Source organism: Mustelus asterias, chromosome 13 (assembly GCF_964213995.1).
Source record: "Mustelus asterias chromosome 13, sMusAst1.hap1.1, whole genome shotgun sequence".
In the NCBI taxonomy this organism is placed as follows: domain Eukaryota; kingdom Metazoa; phylum Chordata; class Chondrichthyes; order Carcharhiniformes; family Triakidae; genus Mustelus; species Mustelus asterias.
In genome coordinates, this window is record NC_135813.1 from 48,595,902 (window position 1) to 48,620,661 (window position 24,760).

The 24,760-nt window shown below is 55.8% G+C and overlaps 1 protein-coding gene across 2 annotated transcripts in view; it reads right to left on the reverse strand.

Moving 5' to 3' along the window:
* Window positions 1–24,760, reverse strand: part of LOC144502597 (apical endosomal glycoprotein-like) — a 131,021-nt gene that overhangs the window by 50,876 nt on the left and 55,385 nt on the right. For both annotated transcript variants that reach the window (XM_078226716.1, XM_078226715.1), the window contains exons 5-7: window positions 20,247–20,466; window positions 15,313–15,450; window positions 13,605–13,729 (exon numbers count right to left, since the gene is read on the reverse strand). In XM_078226716.1, coding sequence (XP_078082842.1) covers window positions 13,605–13,729; window positions 15,313–15,450; window positions 20,247–20,466 — 483 coding nt within the window. The remainder of the gene's footprint in view (window positions 1–13,604; window positions 13,730–15,312; window positions 15,451–20,246; window positions 20,467–24,760) is intronic.

A 24,760-nucleotide genomic window follows, 5' to 3' on the forward strand; every position in this document is an offset into this window, starting at 1 on the left:
GTAGAGTGTGAAGTTGGTGACTCACTGAGGGAGTGTTGCTCGGGCTTGAGTAGAGTGTGACAGTTGGTGTCTCAGTGAGCGAGTGCTGCTCGGGCTGCAGTAGAGTGTGAAGTTGGTGTCTCAGTGAGAGAGTGTTGCTCGGGCGTCAGTAGAGTGTGACAGTTGGTGTCTCAGTGAGGGAGTGCTGCTCGGGCTGCAGTAGAGTGTGACAGTTGGTGTCTCAGTGAGGGAGTGTTGCTCGGGCTGCAGTAGAGTGTGACAGTTGGTGTCTCAGTGAGGGAGTGCTGCTCGGGCGTGAGTAGGGTGTGACAGTTGGTGTCTTAGTGAGGGAGTGTTGCTCGGGCTGCAGTAGAGAGTGACAGTTGGTGTCTCAGTGAGGGAGTGTTGCTCGGGCTGCAGTAGAGGGTGATAGTTGGTGTCTCACTGAGGGAGTGCTGCTTGGGCTGCAAGAGAGTGTGACAGTTGCTGTCTCACTGAGGGAGTGCTGCTCGGGCTGCAGTAGAGTGTGATAGTTGGTGTCTCAGTGAGGGAGTGCTGCTCGGGTAGCAGTAGAGTGTGATAGTTGGTGTCTCAGTGAGGGAGTGCTGCTCGGGCTGCAGTAGAGTGTGACAGTTGGTGTCTCACTGAGGGAGTGCTGCTCGGGCTGCAGTTGAGTGTGATAGTTGGTGTCTCAGTGAGGGAGTGCTGCTCGGGCTGCAGTAGAGTGTGACACTTGGTGTCTCACTGAGGGAGTGCTGCTCGGGCTGCAGTCGAGTGTGACAGTTGGTGTCTCAGTGAGGGAGTGCTGCTCGGGCTGCAGTAGAGTGTGATAGTTGGTGTCTCAGTGAGGGAGTGCTGCTCGGGCTGCAGTAGAGTGTGACAGTTGGTGTCTCACTGAGGGAGTGCTGCTCGGGCTGCAGTAGAGTGTGACACTTGGTGTCTCAGTGACGGAGTGTTGCTCGGGCTGCAGTAGAGTGTGACAGTGGGTGTCTCAGTGAGGGAGTGCTGCTCGGGCTGCAGTAGAGTGTGACAGTTGGTGTCTCAGTGAGGGAGTGCTGCTCGGGCTGCAGTAGAGTCTGACAGTTGGTGACTCAGTGAGGGAGTGCTGCTCGGGCAGCAGTAGAGTGTGACAGTTGGTGTCTCAGTGAGAGAGTGCTGCTCGGGCTGCAGTAGACTGTTACAGTTGGTGTCTCAGTGAGGGAGTGTTGCTCGGGCTGCAGGAGAGTGTGACAGTTCGTGTCTCAGTGAGGGAGTGTTGCTCGGGCTGCAGTAGAGTGTTACAGTTGGTGTCTCAGTGAGGGAGTGTTGCTCGGGCTGCAGGAGAGTGTGACAGTTCGTGTCTCAGTGAGGGAGTGTTGCTCGGGCTGCAGTAGAGTGTGACAGTTCGTTTCTCAGTGAGGGAGTGCTGCTCGGGCTGCAGTAGAGTGTTACAGTTGGTGTCTCAGTGAGGGAGTGTTGCTCGGGCTGCAGTAGAGTGTGACAGTTCGTGTCTCAGTGAGGGAGTGCTGCTCGGGCTGCAGTAGAGTGTTACAGTTGGTGTCTCAGTGAGGGAGTGTTGCTCGGGCTGCAGGAGAGTGTGACAGTTCGTGTCTCAGTGAGGGAGTGTTGCTCGGGCTGCAGTAGAGTGTTACAGTTGGTGTCTCAGTGAGGGAGTGTTGCTCGGGCTGCAGGAGAGTGTGACAGTTCGTGTCTCAGTGAGGGAGTGTTGCTCGGGCTGCAGTAGAGTGTGACAGTTCGTGTCTCAGTGAGGGAGTGCTGCTCGGGCTGCAGTAGAGTGTGACAGTTGGTGTCTCAGTGAGGGAGTGTTGCTCGGGCTGCAGGAGAGTGTGACAGTTCGTGACTCAGTGAGGGAGTGTTGCTCGGGCTGCAGTAGAGTGTGACAGTTGGTGTCTCACTGAGGGAGTGCTGCTCGGGCTGCAGTAGAGTGTGACAGTTGGTGTCTCACTGAGGGAGTGCTGCTCGGTCTGCAGTAGAGTGTGACAGTTGGTGACTCATTGAGGGAGTGCTGCTCGGGCTGCAGTAGAGTGTGACAGTTGGTGACTCATTGAGGGAGTGCAGCTCGGGCTGCAGGAGAGTGTGACAGTTGGTGTCTCAGTGAGGGAGTGTTGCTCGGGCTGCAGTAGAGTGTGACAGTTGGTGTCTCAGTGAGAGAGTGTTGCTCGGGCTGCAGTAGAGTGTGACAGTTGGTGTCTGACTGAGGGAGTGTTGCTCGGGCTGCAGTAGAGTGTGACAGTTGGTGACTCACTGAGGGAGTGCTGCTCGGGCTGCAGTAGAGGGTGATAGTTGGTGTCTCACTGAGGGAGTGCTGCTTGGGCTGCAATAGAGTGTGACAGTTGCTGTCTCACTGAGGGAGTGCTGCTCGGGCTGCAGTAGAGTGTGATAGTTGGTGTCTCAGTGAGGGAGTGCTGCTCGGGCAGCAGTAGAGTGTGATAGTTGGTGTCTCAGTGAGGGAGTGCTGCTCGGGCTGCAGTAGAGTGTGACAGTTGGTGTCTCACTGAGGGAGTGCTGCTCGGGCTGCAGTTGAGTGTGATAGTTGGTGTCTCAGTGAGGGAGTGCTGCTCGGGCTGCAGTAGAGTGTGACAGTTCGTGTCTCAGTGAGGGAGTGCTGCTCGGGCTGCAGTAGAGTGTGACAGTTGGTGTCTCAGTGAGGGATTGTTGCTCGGGCTGCAGGAGAGTGTGACAGTTCGTGTCTCAGTGAGGGAGTGTTGCTCGGGCTGCAGTAGAGTGTGACAGTTGGTCTCTCACTGAGGGAGTGCTGCTCGGTCTGCAGTAGAGTGTGACAGTTGGTGTCTCAGTGAGGGAGTGTTGCTCGGGCTGCAGGAGAGTGTGACAGTTGGTGTCTCAGTGAGGGAGTGTTGCTCGGGCTGCAGTAGAGAGTTACAGTTGGTGTCTCAGTGAGAGAGTGTTGCTCGGGCTGCAGTAGAGTGTGACAGTTGGTGTCTCAGTGAGGGATTGTTGCTCGGGCTGCAGGAGAGTGTGACAGTTCGTGTCTCAGTGAGGGAGTGTTGCTCGGGCTGCAGTAGAGTGTGACAGTTGGTGTCTCACTGAGGGAGTGCTGCTCGGTCTGCAGTAGAGTGTGACAGTTGGTGTCTCAGTGAGGGAGTGCTGCTCGGGCTGCAGTAGAGTGTGACAGTTGGTGACTCAGTGAGGGAGTGTTGCTCGGGCTGCAGTAGAGAGTGACAGTTGGTGTCTCAGTGAGAGAGTGTTGCTCGGGCTGCAGTAGAGTGTGACAGTTGGTGTCTCAGTGAGGGATTGTTGCTCGGGCTGCAGGAGAGTGTGACAGTTCGTGTCTCAGTGAGGGAGTGCTGCTCGGGCTGCAGTAGAGTGTGACAGTTGGTGTCTCACTGAGGGAGTGCTGCTCGGTCTGCAGTAGAGTGTGACAGTTGGTGTCTCAGTGAGGGAGTGCTGCTCGGGCTGCAGGAGAGTGTGACAGTTGGTGTCTCAGTGAGAGAGTGTTGCTCGGGCTGCAGTAGAGTGTGACAGTTGGTGTCTGACTGAGGGAGTGTTGCTCGGGCTGCAGTAGAGTGTGACAGTTGGTGTCTCACTGAGGGAGTGTTGCTCGGGCTGCAGTAGAGTGTGACAGTTGGTGTCTCACTGTGGGAGTGCTGCTCGGGCTGCAGTAGAGTGTGACAGTTGGTGACTCACTGAGGGAGTGCTGCTCGGGCTGCAGTAGAGTGTGACAGTTGGTGTCTCAGCGAGAGAGTGTTGCTCGGGCTGCAGTAGAGTGCGACAGTTGGTATCTCACTGAGGGAGTGCTGCTCGGGCTGCAGTTGAGTGTGACAGTTGGTGTCTCACTGAGGGCGTGCTGCTCGGGCTGCAGGAGAGTGTGACAGTTGGTGACTCAGTTAGGGAGTGCTGCTCGGGCTGCAGTAGAGTGTGACAGTTGGTGTCTCACTGAGGGAGTGCTGCTCGGGCTGCAGTAGAGTGTGACAGTTGGTGTCTCAGTGAGGGAGTGTTGCTCGGGCTGCAGTAGAGTGTGACAGTTGGTGTCTCACTGAGGGAGTGCTGCTCGGGCTGCAGTAGAGTGTGACAGTTGGTGTCTCAGTGAGGGAGTGCTGCTCGGGCTGCAGTAGAGTGTGACAGTTGGTGACTCACTGAGGGAATGTTGCTCGGGCTTGACTAGAGTGTGACAGTTGGTGTCTCAGTGAGGGAGTGCTGCTCGGGCTGCAGTAGAGTGTGAAGTTGGTGACTCACTGAGGGAGTGTTGCTCGGGCTTGAGTAGAGTGTGACAGTTGGTGTCTCAGTGAGCGAGTGCTGCTCGGGCTGCAGTAGAGTGTGAAGTTGGTGACTCACTGAGGGAGTGCTGCTCGGGCGTGAGTAGAGTGTGACAGTTGGTGTCTCAGTGAGGGAGTGTTGCTCGGGCTGCAGTAGAGTGTGACAGTTGGTGTCTCAGTGAGGGAGTGCTGCTCGGGCTGCAGTAGAGTGTGAAGTTGGTGACTCACTGAGGGAGTGTTGCTCGGGCGTGAGTAGAGTGTGACAGTTGGTGTCTCAGTGAGGGAGTGTTGCTCGGGCTGCAGTAGAGTGTGACATTTGGTGTCTCAGTGAGGGAGTGCTGCTCGGGCTGCAGTAGAGTGTGACAGTTGGTGACTCACTGAGGGAGTGTTGCTCGGGCTTGACTAGAGTGTGACAGTTGGTGTCTCAGTGAGGGAGTGCTGCTCGGGCTGCAGTAGAGTGTGAAGTTGGTGACTCACTGAGGGAGTGTTGCTCGGGCTTGAGTAGAGTGTGACAGTTGGTGTCTCAGTGAGCGAGTGCTGCTCGGGCTGCAGTAGAGTGTGAAGTTGGTGACTCACTGAGGGAGTGTTGCTCGGGCGTGAGTAGAGTGTGACAGTTGGTGTCTCAGTGAGCGAGTGCTGCTCGGGCTGCAGTAGAGTGTGAAGTTGGTGACTCACTGAGGGAGTGTTGCTCGGGCGTGAGTAGAGTGTGACAGTTGGTGTCTCAGTGAGGGAGTGTTGCTCGGGCTGCAGTAGAGTGTGACAGTTGGTGTCTCAGTGAGGGAGTGCTGCTCGGGCTGCAGTAGAGTGTGACAGTTGGTGACTCACTGAGGGAGTGCTGCTCGGGCTGCAGTGGAGTGTGTCAGTTGGTGCCTCAGTGAGGGAGTGCTGCTCGGGCTGCAGTAGAGTGTGACAGTTGGTGCCTCAGTGAGGGACTGCTGCTCGGGCTGCAGTGGAGTGTGACAGTTGGTGACTCACTGAGGGTGTGTTGCTCGGGCTGCAGTAGAGTGTGACAGTTGGTGTCTCACTGAGGGAGTGCTGCTCGGGCTGCAGTAGAGTGTGACAGTTGGTGTCTCAGTGAGGGAGTGCTGCTCGGGCTGCAGTGGAGTGTGATAGTTGGTGTCTCAGTGAGGGAGTGCTTCTCGGGCTGCAGTAGAGTGTGACAGTTGCTGTCTCACTGAGGGAGTGCTGCTCGGGCTGCAGTAGTGTGTGACAGTGGGTGTCTCAGTGAGGGAGTGCTGCTCGGGCTGCAGTAGAGGGTGATAGTTGGTGTCTCACTGAGGGAGTGCTGCTTGGGCTGCAATAGAGTGTGACAGTTGCTGTCTCACTGAGGGAGTGCTGCTCGGGCTGCAGTAGAGTGTGATAGTTGGTGTCTCAGTGAGGGAGTGCTGCTCGGGCAGCAGTAGAGTGTGATAGTTGGTGTCTCAGTGAGGGAGTGCTGCTCGGGCTGCAGTAGAGTGTGACAGTTGGTGTCTCACTGAGGGAGTGCTGCTCGGGCTGCAGTTGAGTGTGATAGTTGGTGTCTCAGTGAGGGAGTGCTGCTCGGGCTGCAGTAGAGTGTGACACTTGGTGTCTCACTGAGGGAGTGCTGCTCGGGCTGCAGTAGAGTGTGACAGTTGGTGTCTCACTGAGGGAGTGCTGCTCGGGCTGCAGTAGAGTGTGACAGTTGGTGTCTCAGTGAGGGAGTGTTGCTCGGGCTGCAGTAGAGTGTGACAGTTGGTGTCTCACTGAGGGAGTGCTGCTCGGGCTGCAGTAGAGTGTGACAGTTGGTGTCTCAGTGAGGGAGTGCTGCTCGGGCTGCAGTAGAGTGTGACAGTTGGTGACTCACTGAGGGAATGTTGCTCGGGCTTGACTAGAGTGTGACAGTTGGTGTCTCAGTGAGGGAGTGCTGCTCGGGCTGCAGTAGAGTGTGAAGTTGGTGACTCACTGAGGGAGTGTTGCTCGGGCTTGAGTAGAGTGTGACAGTTGGTGTCTCAGTGAGCGAGTGCTGCTCGGGCTGCAGTAGAGTGTGAAGTTGGTGACTCACTGAGGGAGTGCTGCTCGGGCGTGAGTAGAGTGTGACAGTTGGTGTCTCAGTGAGGGAGTGTTGCTCGGGCTGCAGTAGAGTGTGACAGTTGGTGTCTCAGTGAGGGAGTGCTGCTCGGGCTGCAGTAGAGTGTGACAGTTGGTGACTCACTGAGGGAGTGTTGCTCGGGCGTGAGTAGAGTGTGACAGTTGGTGTCTCAGTGAGGGAGTGTTGCTCGGGCTGCAGTAGAGTGTGACATTTGGTGTCTCAGTGAGGGAGTGCTGCTCGGGCTGCAGTAGAGTGTGACAGTTGGTGACTCACTGAGGGAGTGTTGCTCGGGCTTGACTAGAGTGTGACAGTTGGTGTCTCAGTGAGGGAGTGCTGCTCGGGCTGCAGTAGAGTGTGAAGTTGGTGACTCACTGAGGGAGTGTTGCTCGGGCTTGAGTAGAGTGTGACAGTTGGTGTCTCCGTGAGCGAGTGCTGCTCGGGCTGCAGTAGAGTGTGAAGTTGGTGACTCACTGAGGGAGTGTTGCTCGGGCGTGAGTAGAGTGTGACAGTTGGTGTCTCAGTGAGCGAGTGCTGCTCGGGCTGCAGTAGAGTGTGAAGTTGGTGACTCACTGAGGGAGTGTTGCTCGGGCGTGAGTAGAGTGTGACAGTTGGTGTCTCAGTGAGGGAGTGTTGCTCGGGCTGCAGTAGAGTGTGACAGTTGGTGTCTCAGTGAGGGAGTGCTGCTCGGGCTGCAGTAGAGTGTGACAGTTGGTGTCTCACTGAGGGAGTGCTGCTCGGGCTGCAGTCGAGTGTGACAGTTGGTGTCTCAGTGAGGGAGTGCTGCTCGGGCTGCAGTAGAGTGTGATAGTTGGTGTCTCAGTGAGGGAGTGCTGCTCGGGCTGCAGTAGAGTGTGACAGTTGGTGTCTCACTGAGGGAGTGCTGCTCGGGCTGCAGTAGAGTGTGACACTTGGTGTCTCAGTGACGGAGTGTTGCTCGGGCTGCAGTAGAGTGTGACAGTTGGTGTCTCAGTGAGGGAGTGCTGCTCGGGCTGCAGTAGAGTGTGACAGTTGGTGACTCAGTGAGGGAGCCCTGCTCGGGCTGCAGTAGAGTGTGACAGTTGGTGTCTCAGTGAGGGAGTGCTGCTCGGGCTGCAGTAGAGTGTGACAGTGGGTGTCTCAGTGAGGGAGTGCTGCTCGGGCTGCAGTAGAGTGTGACAGTTGGTGTCTCAGTGAGGGAGTGCTGCTCGGGCTGCAGTAGAGTCTGACAGTTGGTGACTCAGTGAGGGAGTGCTGCTCGGGCAGCAGTAGAGTGTGACAGTTGGTGTCTCAGTGAGAGAGTGTTGCTCGGGCTGCAGTAGAGTGTTACAGTTGGTGTCTCAGTGAGGGAGTGTTGCTCGGGCTGCAGGAGAGTGTGACAGTTCGTGTCTCAGTGAGGGAGTGTTGCTCGGGCTGCAGTAGAGTGTGACAGTTCGTGTCTCAGTGAGGGAGTGCTGCTCGGGCTGCAGTAGAGTGTGACAGTTGGTGTCTCAGTGAGGGAGTGTTGCTCGGGCTGCAGGAGAGTGTGACAGTTCGTGACTCAGTGAGGGAGTGCTGCTCGGTCTGCAGTAGAGTGTGACAGTTGGTGACTCATTGAGGGAGTGCAGCTCGGGCTGCAGGAGAGTGTGACAGTTGGTGTCTCAGTGAGGGAGTGTTGCTCGGGCTGCAGTAGAGTGTGACAGTTGGTGTCTCAGTGAGAGATTGTTGCTCGGGCTGCAGTAGAGTGTGACAGTTGGTGTCTGACTGAGGGAGTGTTGCTCGGGCTGCAGTAGAGTGTGACAGTTGGTGTCTCACTGTGGGAGTGCTGCTCGGGCTGCAGTAGAGTGTGACAGTTGGTGACTCACTGAGGGAGTGCTGCTCGGGCTGCAGTAGAGTGTGACAGTTGGTGACTCAGTGAGAGAGTGTTGCTCGGGCTGCAGTAGAGTGCGACAGTTGGTATCTCACTGAGGGAGTGCTGCTCGGGCTGCAGTAGAGTGCGACAGTTGGTGTCTCACTGAGGGAGTGCTGCTCGGGCTGCAGTTGAGTGTGACAGTTGGTGCCTCACTGAGGGAGTGATGCTCGGGCTGCAGGAGAGTGTGACAGTTGGTGACTCAGTGAGGGAGTGTTGCTCGGGCTGCAGTAGAGTGTGACAGTTGCTGTCTCAGTGAGGGAGTGCTGCTCGGGCTGCAGTAGAGTCTGACAGTTGGTGACTCACTGAGGGAGTGCTGCTCGGGCTGCAGTAGAGTCTGACAGTTGGTGACTCAGTGAGGGAGTGCTGCTCGGGCAGCAGTAGAGTGTGACAGTTGGTGTCTCAGTGAGAGAGTGTTGCTCGGGCTGCAGTAGAGTGTTACAGTTGGTGTCTCAGTGAGGGAGTGTTGCTCGGGCTGCAGGAGAGTGTGACAGTTCGTGTCTCAGTGAGGGAGTGTTGCTCGGGCTGCAGTAGAGTGTGACAGTTCATGTCTCAGTGAGGGAGTGCTGCTCGGGCTGCAGTAGAGTGTGACAGTTGGTGTCTCACTGTGGGAGTGCTGCTCGGGCTGCAGTAGAGTGTGACAGTTGGTGACTCACTGAGGGAGTGCTGCTCGGGCTGCAGTAGAGTGTGACAGTTGGTGACTCAGTGAGAGAGTGTTGCTCGGGCTGCAGTAGAGTGTTACAGTTGGTATCTCACTGAGGGAGTGCTGCTCGGGCTGCAGTAGAGTGTGACAGTTGGTGACTCAGTGAGGGAGTGCTGCTCGGGCTGCAGTAGAGTGTGACAGTTGGTGACTCAGTGAGAGAGTGTTGCTCGGGCTGCAGTAGAGTGCGACAGTTGGTATCTCACTGAGGGAGTGCTGCTCGGGCTGCAGTAGAGTGCGACAGTTGGTGTCTCACTGAGGGAGTGCTGCTCGGGCTGCAGTTGAGTGTGACAGTTGGTGCCTCACTGAGGGAGTGCTGCTCGGGCTGCAGGAGAGTGTGACAGTTGGTGACTCAGTGAGGGAGTGTTGCTCGGGCTGCAGTAGAGTGTGACAGTTGCTGTCTCAGTGAGGGAGTGCTGCTCGGGCTGCAGTAGAGTCTGACAGTTGGTGACTCACTGAGGGAGTGCTGCTCGGGCTGCAGTAGAGTCTGACAGTTGGTGACTCACTGTGGGAGTGCTGCTCGGGCTGCAGTAGAGTCTGACAGTTGGTGACTCACTGAGGGAGTGCTGCTCGGGCTGCAGTAGAGTCTGACAGTTGGTGACTCAGTGAGGGAGTGCTGCTCGGGCAGCAGTAGAGTGTGACAGTTGGTGTCTCAGTGAGAGAGTGTTGCTCGGGCTGCAGTAGAGTGTTACAGTTGGTGTCTCAGTGAGGGAGTGTTGCTCGGGCTGCAGGAGAGTGTGACAGTTCGTGTCTCAGTGAGGGAGTGTTGCTCGGGCTGCAGTAGAGTGTGACAGTTCATGTCTCAGTGAGGGAGTGCTGCTCGGGCTGCAGGAGAGTGTGACAGTTGGTGTCTCAGTGAGGGAGTGTTGCTCGGGCTGCAGGAGAGTGTGACAGTTCGTGACTCAGTGAGGGAGTGTTGCTCGGGCTGCAGTAGAGTGTGACAGCTGGTGTCTCACTGAGGGAGTGCTGCTCGGGCTGCAGTAGAGTGTGACAGTTGGTGTCTCACTGAGGGAGTGCTGCTCGGTCTGCAGTAGAGTGTGACAGTTGGTGACTCATTGAGGGAGTGTTGCTCGGGCTGCAGTAGAGTGCGACAGTTGGTATCTCACTGAGGGAGTGCTGCTCGGGCTGCAGGAGAGTGTGACAGTTGGTGTCTCAGTGAGGGAGTGTTGCTCGGGCTGCAGTAGAGTGTGACAGTTGGTGTCTCAGTGAGAGAGTGTTGCTCGGGCTGCAGTAGAGTGTGACAGTTGGTGTCTGACTGAGGGAATGTTGCTCGGGCTGCAGTAGAGTGTGACAGTTGGTGTCTCACTGTGGGAGTGCTGCTCGGGCTGCAGTAGAGTGTGACAGTTGGTGACTCACTGAGGGAGTGCTGCTCGGGCTGCAGTAGAGTGTGACAGTTGGTGTCTCAGTGAGAGAGTGCTGCTCGGGCTGCAGTAGAGTGTGACAGTTGGTGTCTCAGTGAGGGAGTGTTGCTCGGGCTGCAGTAGAGTGCGACAGTTGGTATCTCACTGAGGGAGTGCTGCTCGGGCTGCAGTTGAGTGTGACAGTTGGTGTCTCACTGAGGGAGTGCTGCTCGGGCTGCAGTTGAGTGTGACAGTTGGTGTCTCACTGAGGGAGTGCTGCTCGGGCTGCAGTTGAGTGTGACAGTTGGTGACTCAGTGAGGGAGTGCTGCTCGGGCTGCAGGAGAGTGTGACAGTTGGTGACTCAGTGAGGGAGTGCTGCTCGGGCTGCAGTAGAGTGTGACAGTTGGTGACTCACTGAGGGAGTGCTGCTCGGGCTGCAGTAGAGTGTGATAGTTGGTGTCTCAGTGAGAGAGTGTTGCTCGGGCTGCAGTAGAGTGTGGCAGTTGCTGTCTCAGTGAGAGAGTGCTGCTCGGGCTGCAGTAGAGTGTGACAGTTGGTGTCTCAGTGAGGGAGTGCTGCTCGGGCTGCAGTAGAGTGTGACAGTTGGTGTCTCACTGAGGGAGTGCTGCTCGGGCTGCAGTAGAGTGTGAACGTTGGTGTCTCAGTGAGGGAGTGCTGCTCGGGCTGCAGTAGAGTGTGACAGTTGGTGTCTCAGTGAGGGAGTGCTGCTCGGGCTGCAGTAGAGTGTGACAGTTGGTGTCTCAGTGAGGGAGTGCTGCTCGGGCTGCAGGAGAGTGTGACAGTTGGTGTCTCAGTGAGGGAGTGCTGCTCGGGCTGCAGTAGAGTGTGACAGTTGGTGTCTCAGTGAGGGAGTGCTGCTCGGGCTGCAGTAGAGTGTGACAGTTGGTGTCTCACTGAGGGAGTGCTGCTCGGGCTGCAGTAGAGTGTGACAGTTGGTGACTCACTGAGGGAGTGTTGCTCGGGCTGCAGTAGAGTGTGACAGTTGGTGTCTCAGTGAGAGAGTGTTGCTCGGGCTGCAGTAGAGTGTGACAGTTGGTGTCTGACTGAGGGAGTGTTGCTCGGGCTGCAGTAGAGTGTGACAGTTGGTGACTCACTGAGGGAGTGTTGCTCGGGCTGCAGTAGAGTGTGACAGTTGGTGTCTCAGTGAGGGAGTGCTGCTCGGGCTGCAGGAGAGTGTGACAGTTGGTGTCTCAGTGAGGGAGTGTTGCTCGGGCTGCAGTAGAGTGTGACAGTTGGTGTCTGACTGAGGCAGTGTTGCTCGGGCTGCAGTAGAGTGTGACAGTTGGTGTCTGACTGAGGGAGTGTTGCTCGGGCTGCAGTAGAGTGTGACAGTTGGTGTCTGACTGAGGGAGTGTTGCTCGGGCTGCAGTAGAGTGTGACAGTTGGTGTCTCACTGTGGGAGTGCTGCTCGGGCTGCAGTAGAGTGTGACAGTTGGTGTCTCAGTGAGAGAGTGTTGCTCGGGCTGCAGTAGAGTGCGACAGTTGGTATCTCACTGAGGGAGTGCTGCTCGGGCTGCAGTTGAGTGTGACAGTTGGTGTCTCAGTGAGGGAGTGCTGCTCGGGCTGCAGGAGAGTGTGACAGTTGGTGACTCAGTGAGGGAGTGCTGCTCGGGCTGCAGTAGAGTGTGACACTTGGTGTCCCACTGAGGGAGTGCTGCTCGGGCTGCAGGAGAGTGTGACAGTTGGTGACTCACTGAGGGAGTGTTGCTCGGGCTGCAGTAGAGTGTGACAGTTGGTGTCTCACTGAGGGAGTGCTGCTCGGGCTGCAGTAGAGTGTGAACGTTGGTGTCTCAGTGAGGGAGTGCTGCTCGGGCTGCAGTAGAGTGTGACAGTTGCTGTCTCAGTGAGGGAGTGTTGCTCGGGCTGCAGTAGAGTGTGACAGTTGGTGTCTCAGTGACGGAGTGCTGCTCGGGCTGCAGTAGAGTGTGACAGTTGGTGTCTCAGTGAGGGAGTGCTGCTCGGGCAGCAGTAGAGTGTGACAGTTGGTGTCTCAGTGAGGGAGTGCTGCTCGGGCTGCAGTAGAGTGTGACAGTTGGTGTCTCAGTGAGGGAGTGCTGCTCGGGCTGCAGTAGAGTGTGACAGTTCGTGTCTCACTGAGGGAGTGCTGCTCGGGCTGCATGAGAGTGTGACAGTTGGTGTCTCAGTGAGGGAGTGCTGCTCGGGCTGCAGTAGAGTGTGACAGTTGCTGTCTCAGTGAGGGAGTGCTGCTCGGTCTGCAGTAGAGTGTGACAGTTGCTGTCTCAGTGAGGGAGTGCTGCTCGGGCTGCAGTAGAGTGTGACAGTTGGTGTCTCAGTGAGGGAGTGTTGCTCGGGCTGCAGTAGAGTGTGACAGTTGGTGTCTCACTGAGGGAGTGCTGCTCGGGCTGCAGTAGAGTGTGACAGTTGGTGACTCACTGAGGGAGTGCTGCTCGGGCTGCAGTAGAGTGTGACAGTTGGTGTCTCACTGAGGGAGTGCTGCTCGGGCTGCAGGAGAGTGTGACAGTTGGTGACTCAGTGAGGGAGTGTTGCTCGGGCTGCAGTAGAGTGTGACAGTTGGTGACTCAGAGAGGGAGTGCTACTCGGGCTGCAGTAGAGTGTGACAGTTGGTGACTCACTGAGGGAGTGCTGCTCGGGCTGCAGGAGAGTGTGACAGTTGGTGTCTCAGTGAGGGAGTGCTGCTCGGGCTGCAGTAGAGTGTGACAGTTGGTGACTCAGTGAGGGAGTGCTGCTCGGGCTGCAGTAGAGTGTGACAGTTGGTGTCTCACTGAGGGAGTGCTGCTCGGGCTGCAGTAGAGTGTGACAGTTGGTGACTCAGTGAGGGAGTGCTGCTCGGGCTGCAGTAGAGTGTGACAGTTGGTGACTCAGTGAGGGAGTGCTGCTCGGGCTGCAGTAGAGTGTGACAGTTGGTGACTCACTGAGGGAGTGCTGCTCGGGCTGCAGTAGTGTGTGACAGTTGGAAATGGACACAGACAGCAGGATGATTCCTGATTAAACTCCCCAACATCCATTTAAATTAAACTGAATAGTGAAACTAAACTCTCACATTTTGTGGAAGAACTCTTTCTGCTGAGAATAGCCGGGAGATTGGGAATACTGTGAAAGATATTCGCTGCTGGATCCATGTGGGACTGAGCAGACAGTGCTGACGAGCCTGTCTCCAGACGAAGGGGCAGCGCTCCGAAAGCTAGTGGCTTTTGCCACCAAATAAACCTGTTGGACTTTAATCTCGTGTCATGTGACTTCTTACTGAGCCTATCTCCTCCAGCGATTGCAATCTTACCGTTCCCAGGTATCACAGGCCCACACTCAGGTTCATTCCTGGTTACAAAAGCTCTTTTGAACTATTTGCAAGGTTGCCAAGTGAATTGTCAGCTAATACATCGGGAAGTGTGCTCGCACATAGGCTATTGGGGTGTTAGCAGCAGTGTGTTGAGGGCAGAGGTCAGAGGGCATCACCTTCCAGTTGTGTGCTGTGTGAATGTTGACTCTGATGAGACTCCATGTCAGCCCCTGGCTCATACTGCTACTCCACACCTTCTCTCTCTGCTCTCTCTCTCCTTCCACATAAATGGTCAGAGTTCCTATGACAAAATAAAGATCTGAGTGTGGGGAGATTGACACTAGCATTGATCACTATATTCACTCTTAGACAGAATGCAGTGTGTCGACACAGATTCCCGACTAGACACTCAAATCCAAGCAGGAAACAATCAATATTTCAACATCAGGCAGTAGTTCTAACTCTGTATCTAACCCCGTGTTGTACCTGTCCTGGGAATGCCTGATGGAGACAGTGGACAAGAAGTTTACTTTGTATCTAACCCTGTGCTATATCTGTCCTGGGACTGTTTGATGGGGACAGCAGTTCCCTTCGTTGAAGGGTCAATAACAAGGGGACATAGTTTTAAGGTGAGGGGCAGGAGGTTTAGAGGGGATTTGAAGAAAACCTTTTTCACCCAGAGAGTGGTGTGAATCTGGAATGCACTGCCTGCGAGGGTAACAGAGGCAGAGTCTCTATGATGATTCTATCATATTCTATCATTCTATGATGATTCTATCTATGAAACCTCACAACTTTTAACAAGTACGTGGATGAGCATGTGAAATGTCATAACATTCGACGGTTCTTTACGCAGAGAGTGGTTGGGGTGTGGAATGGACTGCCTGCTGTGATAGTGGAGTCAGACACTTTAGGAACATTTAAGCGGTTATTGGATCGGCACATGGAGCACACCAGGATGATAGGGAGTGGGATAGCTTGATCTTGGTTTCAGATAAAGCTCGGCACAACATCGTGGGCTGAAGGGCCTGTTCTGTGCTGTACTGTTCTATGTTCTATTCGAGGATATGGGCCAAGTGCTGGAAAATGGAATTAGTGTAGGTTTAGTGTCATTTTGTCAGTGCAGAGCCTCTTCCTTACTGTATGACTCTGAGCGGATCAGAGGACATGAATGTGATTGTGGGTGGCAGGAAGGTCAGTATCTCCAACCTCAGGCCCTTGGCCAGGCTCTCAGATACACCTCCGGGCTGGGGGAGGGGGTGTCAAGGCGGGAATCTGGGTCTGGGGGTGGGAAGTCAGAACCAGGGAAGGCCTGCTGGAGGGAGGCCGATGGTTACTCCTGCTCCTTCAGGCCCACAAGCAACCAGAATCAATGAGAATGACATAAGCTGCCTATTCTGGGCTTCACTGGCCCCGTTACCTCTTCCCATGCAATTGACAAGGTGCCAAAGTCACAAAGGTTTCCCCACACAGACCTGGAGCTAACATCACTGAGAGGCCCTGAGAATGGCACTGAGAACAGGAACTGTGTGTTTGGAGAAGGACCCTGCTGTCTCAGAGTGTCTGAACCGCGCGAGAGACCCGATTATCCCGGGGAATCAGTTTGATAAGATGCTGCAGACATTGTGACTCTCCGGGAGTTACAAATTGGACATGTTAGCATGCCGTGAGGTCACTCGCCGTGCAGCATCAGTACACTTTCTGATGCATCTGACCCCCTGAGGAGGGAGCTCAATACTGTCTCTGGAATAAGCTAAAGTCAAGAGCGCTAGCACTACAGTAGGTGCAGTCACACGGCACTGAATGGAGTTGCTGGCCTTGCACATGGAGAGGTCACATTGCAGAGGGTCGGGTCTCTGAGCAGACAAAATGTAAAGCTGTTACCTGGACTCTCGCCATTCATCTGCAACCAGAATTGCAGACAAACTCCAGAATCCCGTGACTCATGAAGCGGTGAGACCAGGAGCACGGCCTTCCTGATTGGAAGAACCGCATGACTGGTATCAGCAAGCATGAAGTGTCCTGGAAACAACACACACAAATCACCATCAGCCAAACTCCAGAATATGAACAATCTGACCCAGATTGTGCAAGGACAGTGTGTGACCCAGTGTCCCAGAGTGTGGGAGGACAGTGTGTGACCCAGTGTCCCAGAGTGTGAGAGGACACTGTGTGACCCAGCGTCCCAGAGTGTGAGAGGACACTGTGTGACCCAGTGTCCCAGAGTGTGAGAGGACACTGTGTGACCCAGTGTCCCAGAGTGTGAGAGGACACTGTGTGACCCAGTGTCCCAGAGTGTGAGAGGGCACTGTGTGACCCAGTGTCCCAGAGTGTGAGAGGACAGTGTGTGACCCAGTGTCCCAGAGTGTGAGAGGACACCCAGAGTGTGAGAGGACACTGTGTGACCCAGTGTCCCACAGTGTGAAAGGGCAGTGTCTGACCCAGTGTCCCAGAGTATGAAAGGACAGTGTCTGACCCAGTGTCCCAGCGTGTAGAAAGAAACTTAAGCAAGGAGTAAGAAGTGCCAAAAAGGGTCATGAAAAAGCATTGGCCAGCAGGATTAACAAAAATCCCAAGGCTTTTTACACATATATAAAGAGCAAGAGGGTAGCCAGGGAGAGAGTTGGCCCACTCAAGGACAAGGGAGGAAATCTATGTGTGGAGCCAGAGGAAATGGGCTAATTATTAAATGAGTACTTTGCGTCAGTATTCACCAAAGAGAAGGACTTGGTGGATGATGAGTCTGGGAAAGGATGTGTGGATAGTTTAAGTCATGTTGAGATCAAAAAGGAGGAGGTATTGGGGTTCTTGAGAAACATCAAGGTAGACAAGTCTCCAGGGCCTGATGGGATATACCCCAGAATATTGAGAGAGGCAAGAGGGGAAATTGCTGGGGCCTTGAGAGAAATCTTTGTATCCTCACTGGCTACAGGAGAGGTCATGATGTGGAGATGCTGGCGTTGGACTGGGGTGAACACAGTAAGAGTTTTAACAACACCAGGTTAAAGTCCAACAGGTTTATTTGGTAGCAAATACCATTAGCTTTAGGAGCGCTGCTCCTTCGTCATGATCATCTGACGAAGGAGCAGCGCTCCGAAAGCTAATGGTAATTGCTACCAAATAAACCTGTTGGACTTTAACCTGGTGTTGTTAAAACTCTTACAGGGGAGGTCCCAGAGGATTGGAGAATAGCCAATGTTGTTCCTTTGTTTAAGAAGGGTAGCAAGAATAATCCAGGTAATTACAGGCCGGTGAGCCTTACATCAGTGGTAGGGAAATTATTGGAGAGGATTCTTCGAGACAGGATTTATTCCCACTTGGAAATAAGTAGACGTACTAGTGAGAGGCAACATGGTTTTGTGAAGGGGAGGTCGTGTCTCATGAACTTGATCGAGTTTTTCGAGGAAGTGACGAAGATGATTGATGAGGGTAGGGCATTGGATGTTGTCTACATGGACTTCAGTAAGGCCTTTGACAAGGTCCCTCATGGCAGACTGGTGCAGAAGGTAAAGTTGCATGGGATCAGAGGTGAGCTGGCAAGGTGGATACAGAACTGGCTCGGTCAAAGAAGACAGAGGGTAGCAGTGGAAGGGTGCGTTTCTGAATGGAGGGCTGTGACAAGTGGTGTTCCTCAGGGATCAGTGCTGGGACCTTTGCTGTTTGGAATATATATAAATGATTTGGAGGAAAATGTAACTGGATTGATTAGTAAGTTTGCGGACGACACAAAGGTTGGTGGATTTGCGGATAGCGATGACCATCAGAGGATACAGCAGGATATAGATCGGTTGGAGACTTGGGCGGAGAGATGGCAGATGGAGTTTAATCCGGACAAATGTGAGGTAATGCATTTTGGAAGGTCTAATACAGATAGGAAATATACAGTAAATGGCAGAACCCTTAGGAGTATTGATAGGCAAAGGAATCTGGGTGTACAGGTACACAGGCCACAGAAAGTGGCAATGCAGGTGGAGAAGGTAGTCAAGAAGGCATACCTTCTTGCAGGTGGAGAAGGTAGTCAAGAAGGCATACCTGCTTGCCTTCATCGGCTGGGGTATTGAGTTTAAAAATTGGCAAGTCATGTTGCCGCTTTATAGAACCTTAGTTAGGCCGCACTTGAAATATAGTGTTCAATTCTGGTCGCCACACTACCAGGAGGATGTGGAGGCTTTGGAGAGGATACAGAAAAGATTTACCAGGATGTTGCCTGGTATGGAGGGCATTAGCTATGAGGAGAGGTTGGAGAAACTTGGCTTGTTCTCACTGGAGCGACGGAGGTTGAGGGGAGACCTGATAGAAGTCTGCAAGATTATGAGAGGCATGGACAGAGTGGATAGTCAGAAGCTTTTTCCCAGGGTAGAAGAGTCAATTACTAGGGTGCATAGGTTTGAGGTGCGAGGGGCAAGTTTTAAAAGAGATGTACGAGGCAGATATTTTGCACAGAGAGTGATGGGTGCCTGGAACTCGTTGCCAGGGGAGGTAGTGGAAGCAGATACGGTAGTGACTATTAAGGGGCATCTTGACAAGTACATGAATGAGATGGGAATAGAGGGATATGGTCCCCGGAAGCGTAGGGGGTTTTAGTTAAGTCAGGCAGCATGGTCGGTGCAGGACAGAAGGCCGAAGGGCCAGTTCCTGTGCTGTAATTTCCTTTGTTCTTTGTGTGAGAGGAGACTATGTTACCCAGTGCTCCAGAGTGTGCAAGGACAGTGTGTGACCCAACGTCCCAGAGTGTGGGAGGACAGTGTGTGACCCAGGTCCCAGAGTGTGGGAAGACAGTGTGTGACCCAGTGTCCCAGAGTGTGGGAAGACAGTGTGTGACCCAACGTCCCTGAGTGTGCAAGGACAGTGTGTGACCCAGGTCCCAGAGTGTGGGAAGACAGTGTGTGACCCAGTGTCCCAGAGTGTGAGAGGACCCTGTGACCCAGTGTCCCAGAGTGTGAGAGGACACTGTGTGACCCACTGTCCCAGAGCGTGAGAGGACACTGTGTGACCCAGTGTCCCAGAGCGTGAGAGGACACTGTGTGACCCTGTGTCCCAGAATGTGGGAGGACACTGCGTGACCCAGTGTCCCAGAGTGCGAGAGGACCCTGTGTGTCCCAGAGTGCGAAAGGACACTGTGTGACCCAGTGTCCCAGAATGAGGGAGGACAGTGTGTTACCCAGTGTCCCAGAGTGTGCAAGGACAGTTGAAACCCACTGTCCCAGAATGTGAAAGGACAGTGTGTGACCCAGTGTCCCAGAGTGAGGGAGGACAGTGTGTGACCCCATGTCCCAGAGTGTGAAAGGACAGTGTGTGACCCAGTGTCCAAGAGTGTGAAAGAACAGTGTGTGTCCCAGAGTGTGAGAGAACACTGTGTGACCCTGTATCCCAGAGTGTGAGAGAACACTGTGTGACCCAGTGTCCAAGTGTGGGAGGACAGTGCGTGACCCAGCGTCCCAGAATGTGAAAGGACAGTGTGTGACCCAGAGGGAGGACAGTGTGTGACCCAGTGTTCCAGAGTGTGAAAGGACAGTGTGTGACCCAGTGTCCCAGAGTGTGCAAGCACAGTTGAGACCCAGTGTCCCAGTATGTGAAAGGACAGTGTGTGACCCAGTGTCCCAGAGTGAGGGAGGACAGTGTGTGACCCCATGTCCCAGAGTGTGAAAGGACAGTGTGTGACCCAGTGTCCCAGAGTGTGACAGGACAGTGTGTGACCCAGTGTCCCAGAGTGTGACAGGACAGTGTGTGACCCAGTGTCCCAGAGTGTGAGAGAATACTGTGTGACCCAGTGTCCCAGAGTGTGAAAGGACAGTGTGTGACCCAGTGTCCCAGAGTGTGAAAGGACAGTGTGTGACCCAGTGTCCCAGAGTGTGAAAGGACAGTGTGTGACCCAGTGTCCCAGAGTGTGAAAGGACAGTGTGTGACCCAGTGTCCCAGAGTGTGAAAGGACAGTGTGTGACCCAGTGTTCCAGAGTGTGAAAGGACAGTGTGTGACCCAGTGTCCCAGAGTGTGCAAGGACAGTGTGTGACCCAGTGTCCCAGAGTGTGAAAGGACAGATGTGACCCAGTGTGTGAAAGGACAGTGTGTGACCCAGTGCCCCAGAGTGTGAAAGGACAGTGTGTGACCCCATGTCGCAGAGTGTGAAAGGACAGTGTGTGACCCAATGCCCCAGAGTGTGAAAGGACAGTGTGTGACGCAGTGTCCCAGAGGGAGGACAGTGTGTGACCCAGTGTCCCAGAGTGTGAAAGGACAGTGTGTGACGCAGTGTCCCAGAGGGAGGACAGTGTGACCCCCAATGTCCCAGAGTGTGAAAGGACAGTGTGTCACCCAGTGCCCCAGAGTGTGAAAGGACAGTGTGTGACCCCATGTCCCAGAGTGTGAAAGGACTGTGTGTGACCCAGTGTCCCAGAGAGAGGACAGAGTGACCCCAAGTGCCAGAGTGTGAAAGGACAGTGTGTCACCCAGTGCCCCAGAGTGTGAAAGGACAGTGTGTGACCCCATGTCCCAGAGTGTGAAAGGACTGTGTGTGACCCAGTGTCCCAGAGAGAGGACAGAGTGACCCAGTGTCCCAGAATGTGAAAGGACAGAGTGACCCCAAGTGCCAGAGTGTGAAAGGACAGGTGTGACCCAGTGTCCCAGAGTGTGAAAGGATAGTGTGTGACATTGTGTCCCAGAGGGAGGACAGTGTGACCCAGTGTCTCAGATTGTGGGAGGACAGTGTGTGATCTTCTGTACTGTAATTTGTGCTTGAAGCTTTGATTTAATTAGAAAATGTAAGAGTTAGAATGGAAGAATGAGGAAGACGAGGGTGATGTTCTGAGTAATGTGTCTTCACCTTGAGTGGTCTCTGTTGTATGGTCAGTGACTGGCCTGTTGGAGCTGTTCTCTCGGTCTCCAGACAGCCGCTGCCACCTCTGCATTCCTGTCGATGTGTACTGACAGGAATTAGCTTCGAAGGAGCACATTTCCTCAGCTTCACACGCACCTCCCACAACACTCACATCGTCGATCGAAATATCTCCCGTGATGCCTCGAGGAATTGCTTCAAATATTAGCTGCAACCAATGGGAGATTTAGCTTGAGTTCCAGAGGTCCTTGTGTGTCAAAGGTTAAATCAATCATGTGATCATTGGTGTCTACAGTCTGCGTGGCAAAGAAAGCTTGGGGGCGATTCTTCCAAAAGTGCTGAATTGGTGAGAAAACTGTTCTAGATCCTGACTGTTTTGTCAGTTCAGCTTCTCACCCGAACCTCCGCATTCTGAGAACTGCAAAGGTCCCAGTCGTGAATCTCATTAAAAACTCAGTGGGGGGCAGGGCCTATTCGCGCCGGAGTCTGACAGTGCTTGAGCTCTGCGCGTGCTCAGTGGCCCCGATCTGTCAGTCTCCCCGTTTGTTGCCCAGCTCAATCGCTGGCCAGCCCGGGATCCCCGCAGTGCCTCCCCTCCAGCCCACCCTACGCGGCCCCCAAAACAATGCCGGGTCCAGCCCTGACTGCCCCCACCCCACCCCACGCCGGAGCGCCCAGATGTCCAACCCACACCCCCCAGCAGTGGTGATCCCCCCACCTCCCTCCACACACTGACAGACCCCCCGCTGCCGCTGACCCCCTTGGGGTCAGAACCCCCCCCCAACCGGGAGGCAGTCCCCCTGAACCCTCCTGGCAGATCACCCACAACCCCCCCAAGCCCGCCCAATCGCTACCCTCCCTCCATCCCAGACCGATCCCAAAGCAGAATGGCAGCGACACCCCCACTGATCACCCCTAGGCCCCGCCCACAGGCCCCACCTCCTTGGCACTGCCTGATGCCCGATGGCCAGTGGCAAGGTGCCCCTGGGCATGGGCAGTTTGCCCCTTGGGCACTGCCAGGGTGCCCATGCCCAGGGGGCACCACCCCCCTGACACCTGACTCTCTCGGCGGCGCCCCCCTTCATTCCGGCGGGGTCTCCCGCTAGTTCCCTGAATGTGGGGAGCTAGTCTGAACCCGCTGGAATGAAGTACTCCTGGCGGGGTGGGAGATTCAATCGGGACCAGCAAGGTCCCGATAATGAAATTTAAAACATATTTAAAATAAACTAAAAAAAGATTTCCAGCGTGGTCTGGTCTCCGACTGTTCTTTGGCTCTGGGAGATGCGCATGTGTTCCCGACGTATGCGCAAATCCCAGAAAAAGGCTGGCGATGTGCATCTCCCAGCCCTACACGCCAGAAAAGTTGCGGGTCGCGATGGGAGAATCGCCCCCCCCATTTCGCATCACAGAGACACTCATACCACATCATTACATCACCATTCAATCAAACCCTATCCCTCAGTGCTGCCCCTCTGACAATGCGGTACTCCCTCAGTGCTGACCCTCTGACAGTGCGGTACTCCCTCAGTGCTGCCCCTCTGACAATGCGGTACTCCCTCAGTGCTGACCCTCTGACAGTGCGGCACTCCCTCAGTGCTGACCCTCTGACAGTGCAGCACTCCCTCAGTACTGACCCTCTGACAATGCGGTACTCCCTCAGTGCTGCCCCTCTGACAATGCGGTACTCCCTCAGTACTGACCCTCTGATAATGCGGTACTCCCTCAGTGCTGACCCTCTAACAGTGCGGTACTCGCTCAGTGCTGACCCTCTGACAATGCGGTACTCCCTCAGTGCTGACCCTCTAACAGTGTGGCACTCCCTCAGTGCTGACCCTCTGACAATGCGGTACTCCCTCAGTACTGACCCTCTGACAGTGCGGTACTCGCTCAGTGCTGACCCTCTGACAGTGCGGTACTCGCTCAGTGCTGACCCTCTGACAGTGCAGCACTCCCTCAGTGCTGACCCTCTGACAATGCGGTACTCCCTCAGTGCTGACCCTCTGACAATGCGGTACACCCTCAGTGCTGACCCTCTAACAGTGTGGCACTCCCTCAGTGCTGACCCTCTGACAATGCGGTACTCCCTCAGTACTGACCCTCTGACAGTGCGGTACTCGCTCAGTGCTGACCCTCTGACAGTGCGGTACTCGCTCAGTACTGACCCTCTGACAGTGCAGCACTCCCTCAGTACTGACCCTCTGACAGTGCGGTACTCGCTCAGTGCTGACCCTCTGACAGTGCGGTACTCCCTCAGCACTGACCCTCTGACAGTGCAGCACTCCCTCAGTACTGACCCTCTGACAGTGCAGCACTCCCTCAATGCTGACCCTCTGACAGTGCGGTACTCGCTCAGTGCTGACCCTCTGACAGTGCAGCACTCCCTCAGTACTGACCCTCTGACAGTGCAGCACTCCCTCAGTACTGACCCTCTGACAGTGCAGCACTCCCTCAGTACTGACCCTCTGACAGTGCAGCACTCCCTCAATGCTGACCCTCTGACAGTGCCGCACTCCCTCAGTACTGACCCTCTGACAGTGAGGCACTCCCTCAGTGCTGACCCTCTGACAGTGCAGCACTCCCTCAGTACTGACCCTCTGACAGTGCGGCCCTCCCTCAGTACTGACCCTCTGACAGTGCAGCACTCCCTCAGTACTGACCCTCTGACAGTGCAGCACTCCCTCAGTACTGACCCTCTGACAGTGCGGCCCTCCCTCAGTACTGACCCTCTGACAGTGCCGCACTCCCTCAGTACTGACCCTCTGACAGTGCAGCACTCCCTCAGTGCTGACCCTCTGACAGTGCGGTACTCGCTCAGTGCTGACCCTCTGACAGTGCAGCACTCCCTCAGTACTGACCCTCTGACAGTGCAGCACTCCCTCAGCACTGACCCTCTGACAGTGCAGCACTCCCTCAATGCTGACCCTCTGACAGTGCGGCCCTCCCTCAGTGCTGACCCTCTGACAATGCAGCACTCCCTCAATGCTGACCCTCTGACAGTGCGGCACTCCCTCAGTACTGACCCTCTGACAGTGCAGCACATCCTCAGCGCTGACGCTCTGGCAGTGCAGCACTCCCTCAGCGCTGACGCTCTGGCAGTGCGGCACTCCCTCAGCGTGACGCTCTGGCAGTGCGGCACTCCCTCAGCGCTGACGCTCTGGCAGTGCGGCACTCCCTCAGCGCTGACACTCTGGCAGTGCGGTACTCCATCAGCGCTGACGCTCTGGCAGTGCGGCACTCCCTCAGCGCTGACGCTCTGGCAGTGCGGCACTCCCTCAGCACTGACGCTCTGGCAGTGCGGCACTCCCTCAGCACTGACGCTCTGGCAGTGCGGCACTCCCTCAGCACTGACGCTCTGGCAGTGCGGCACTCCCTCAGCACTGACGCTCTGGCAGTGCGGCACTCCCTCAGCGCTGACGCTCTGGCAGTGTGGCACTCCCTCAGCGCTGACGCTCTGGCAGTGCGGCACTCCCTCAGCGCTGACGCTCTGGCAGTGCGGCACTCCCTCAGCGCTGACGCTCTGGCAGTGCGGCACTCCCTCAGCGCTGACGCTCTGGCAGTGCGGCACTCCATCAGCGCTGACGCTCTGGCAGTGCGGCACTCCCTCAGCGCTGACGCTCTGGCAGTGCGGAACTCCCACAGCGCTGATGCTCTGGCAGTGCGGCACTCCCTCAGCGCTGACGCTCTGGCAGTGCGGCACTCCCTCAGCGCTGACGCTCTGGCAGTGCGGCACTCCCTCAGCGCTGACGCTCTGGCAGTGCGGCACTCCCTCAGCGCTGACGCTCTGGCTGTGCAGAACTCCCTCAGCGCTGACGCTCTGGCAGTGCGGCACTCCCTCAGCGCTGACGCTCTGGCAGTGCGGCACTCCCTCAGCGCTGACGCTCTGGCAGTGCGGCACTCCCTCAGCGCTGACGCTCTGGCAGTGCGGCACTCCCTCAGCGCTGGCGCTCTGACAGTGCGGCACTCCATCAGCGCTGAAGCTCTGGCAGTGCGGCACTCCCTCAGCGCTGACGCTCTGGCAGTGCGGAACTCCCACAGCGCTGACGCTCTGGCAGTGCGGCACTCCCTCAGCGCTGACGCTCTGGCAGTGCGGCACTCCCTCAGCGCTGACGCTCTGGCAGTGCGGCACTCCCTCAGCGCTGACGCTCTGGCAGTGCGGCACTCCCTCAGCGCTGACGCTCTGGCTGTGCAGAACTCCCTCAGCGCTGACGCTCTGGCAGTGCGGCACTCCCTCAGCGCTGACGCTCTGGCAGTGCGGCACTCCCTCAGCGCTGACGCTCTGGCAGTGCGGCACTCCCTCAGCGCTGACGCTCTGGCAGTGCGGCACTCCCTCAGCGCTGGCGCTCTGACAGTGCGGCACTCTCTCAGCACTGACCCGCTGACAGTGCAGCATTCCCTCAGCGCTGACGCTCTGACAGTGCGACACTCCCTCAGCGCTGACCCGCTGACAGTGCAGCATTCCCTCAGCACTGACCCGCTGAGTGCGGCACTCCCTCAGCACTGAC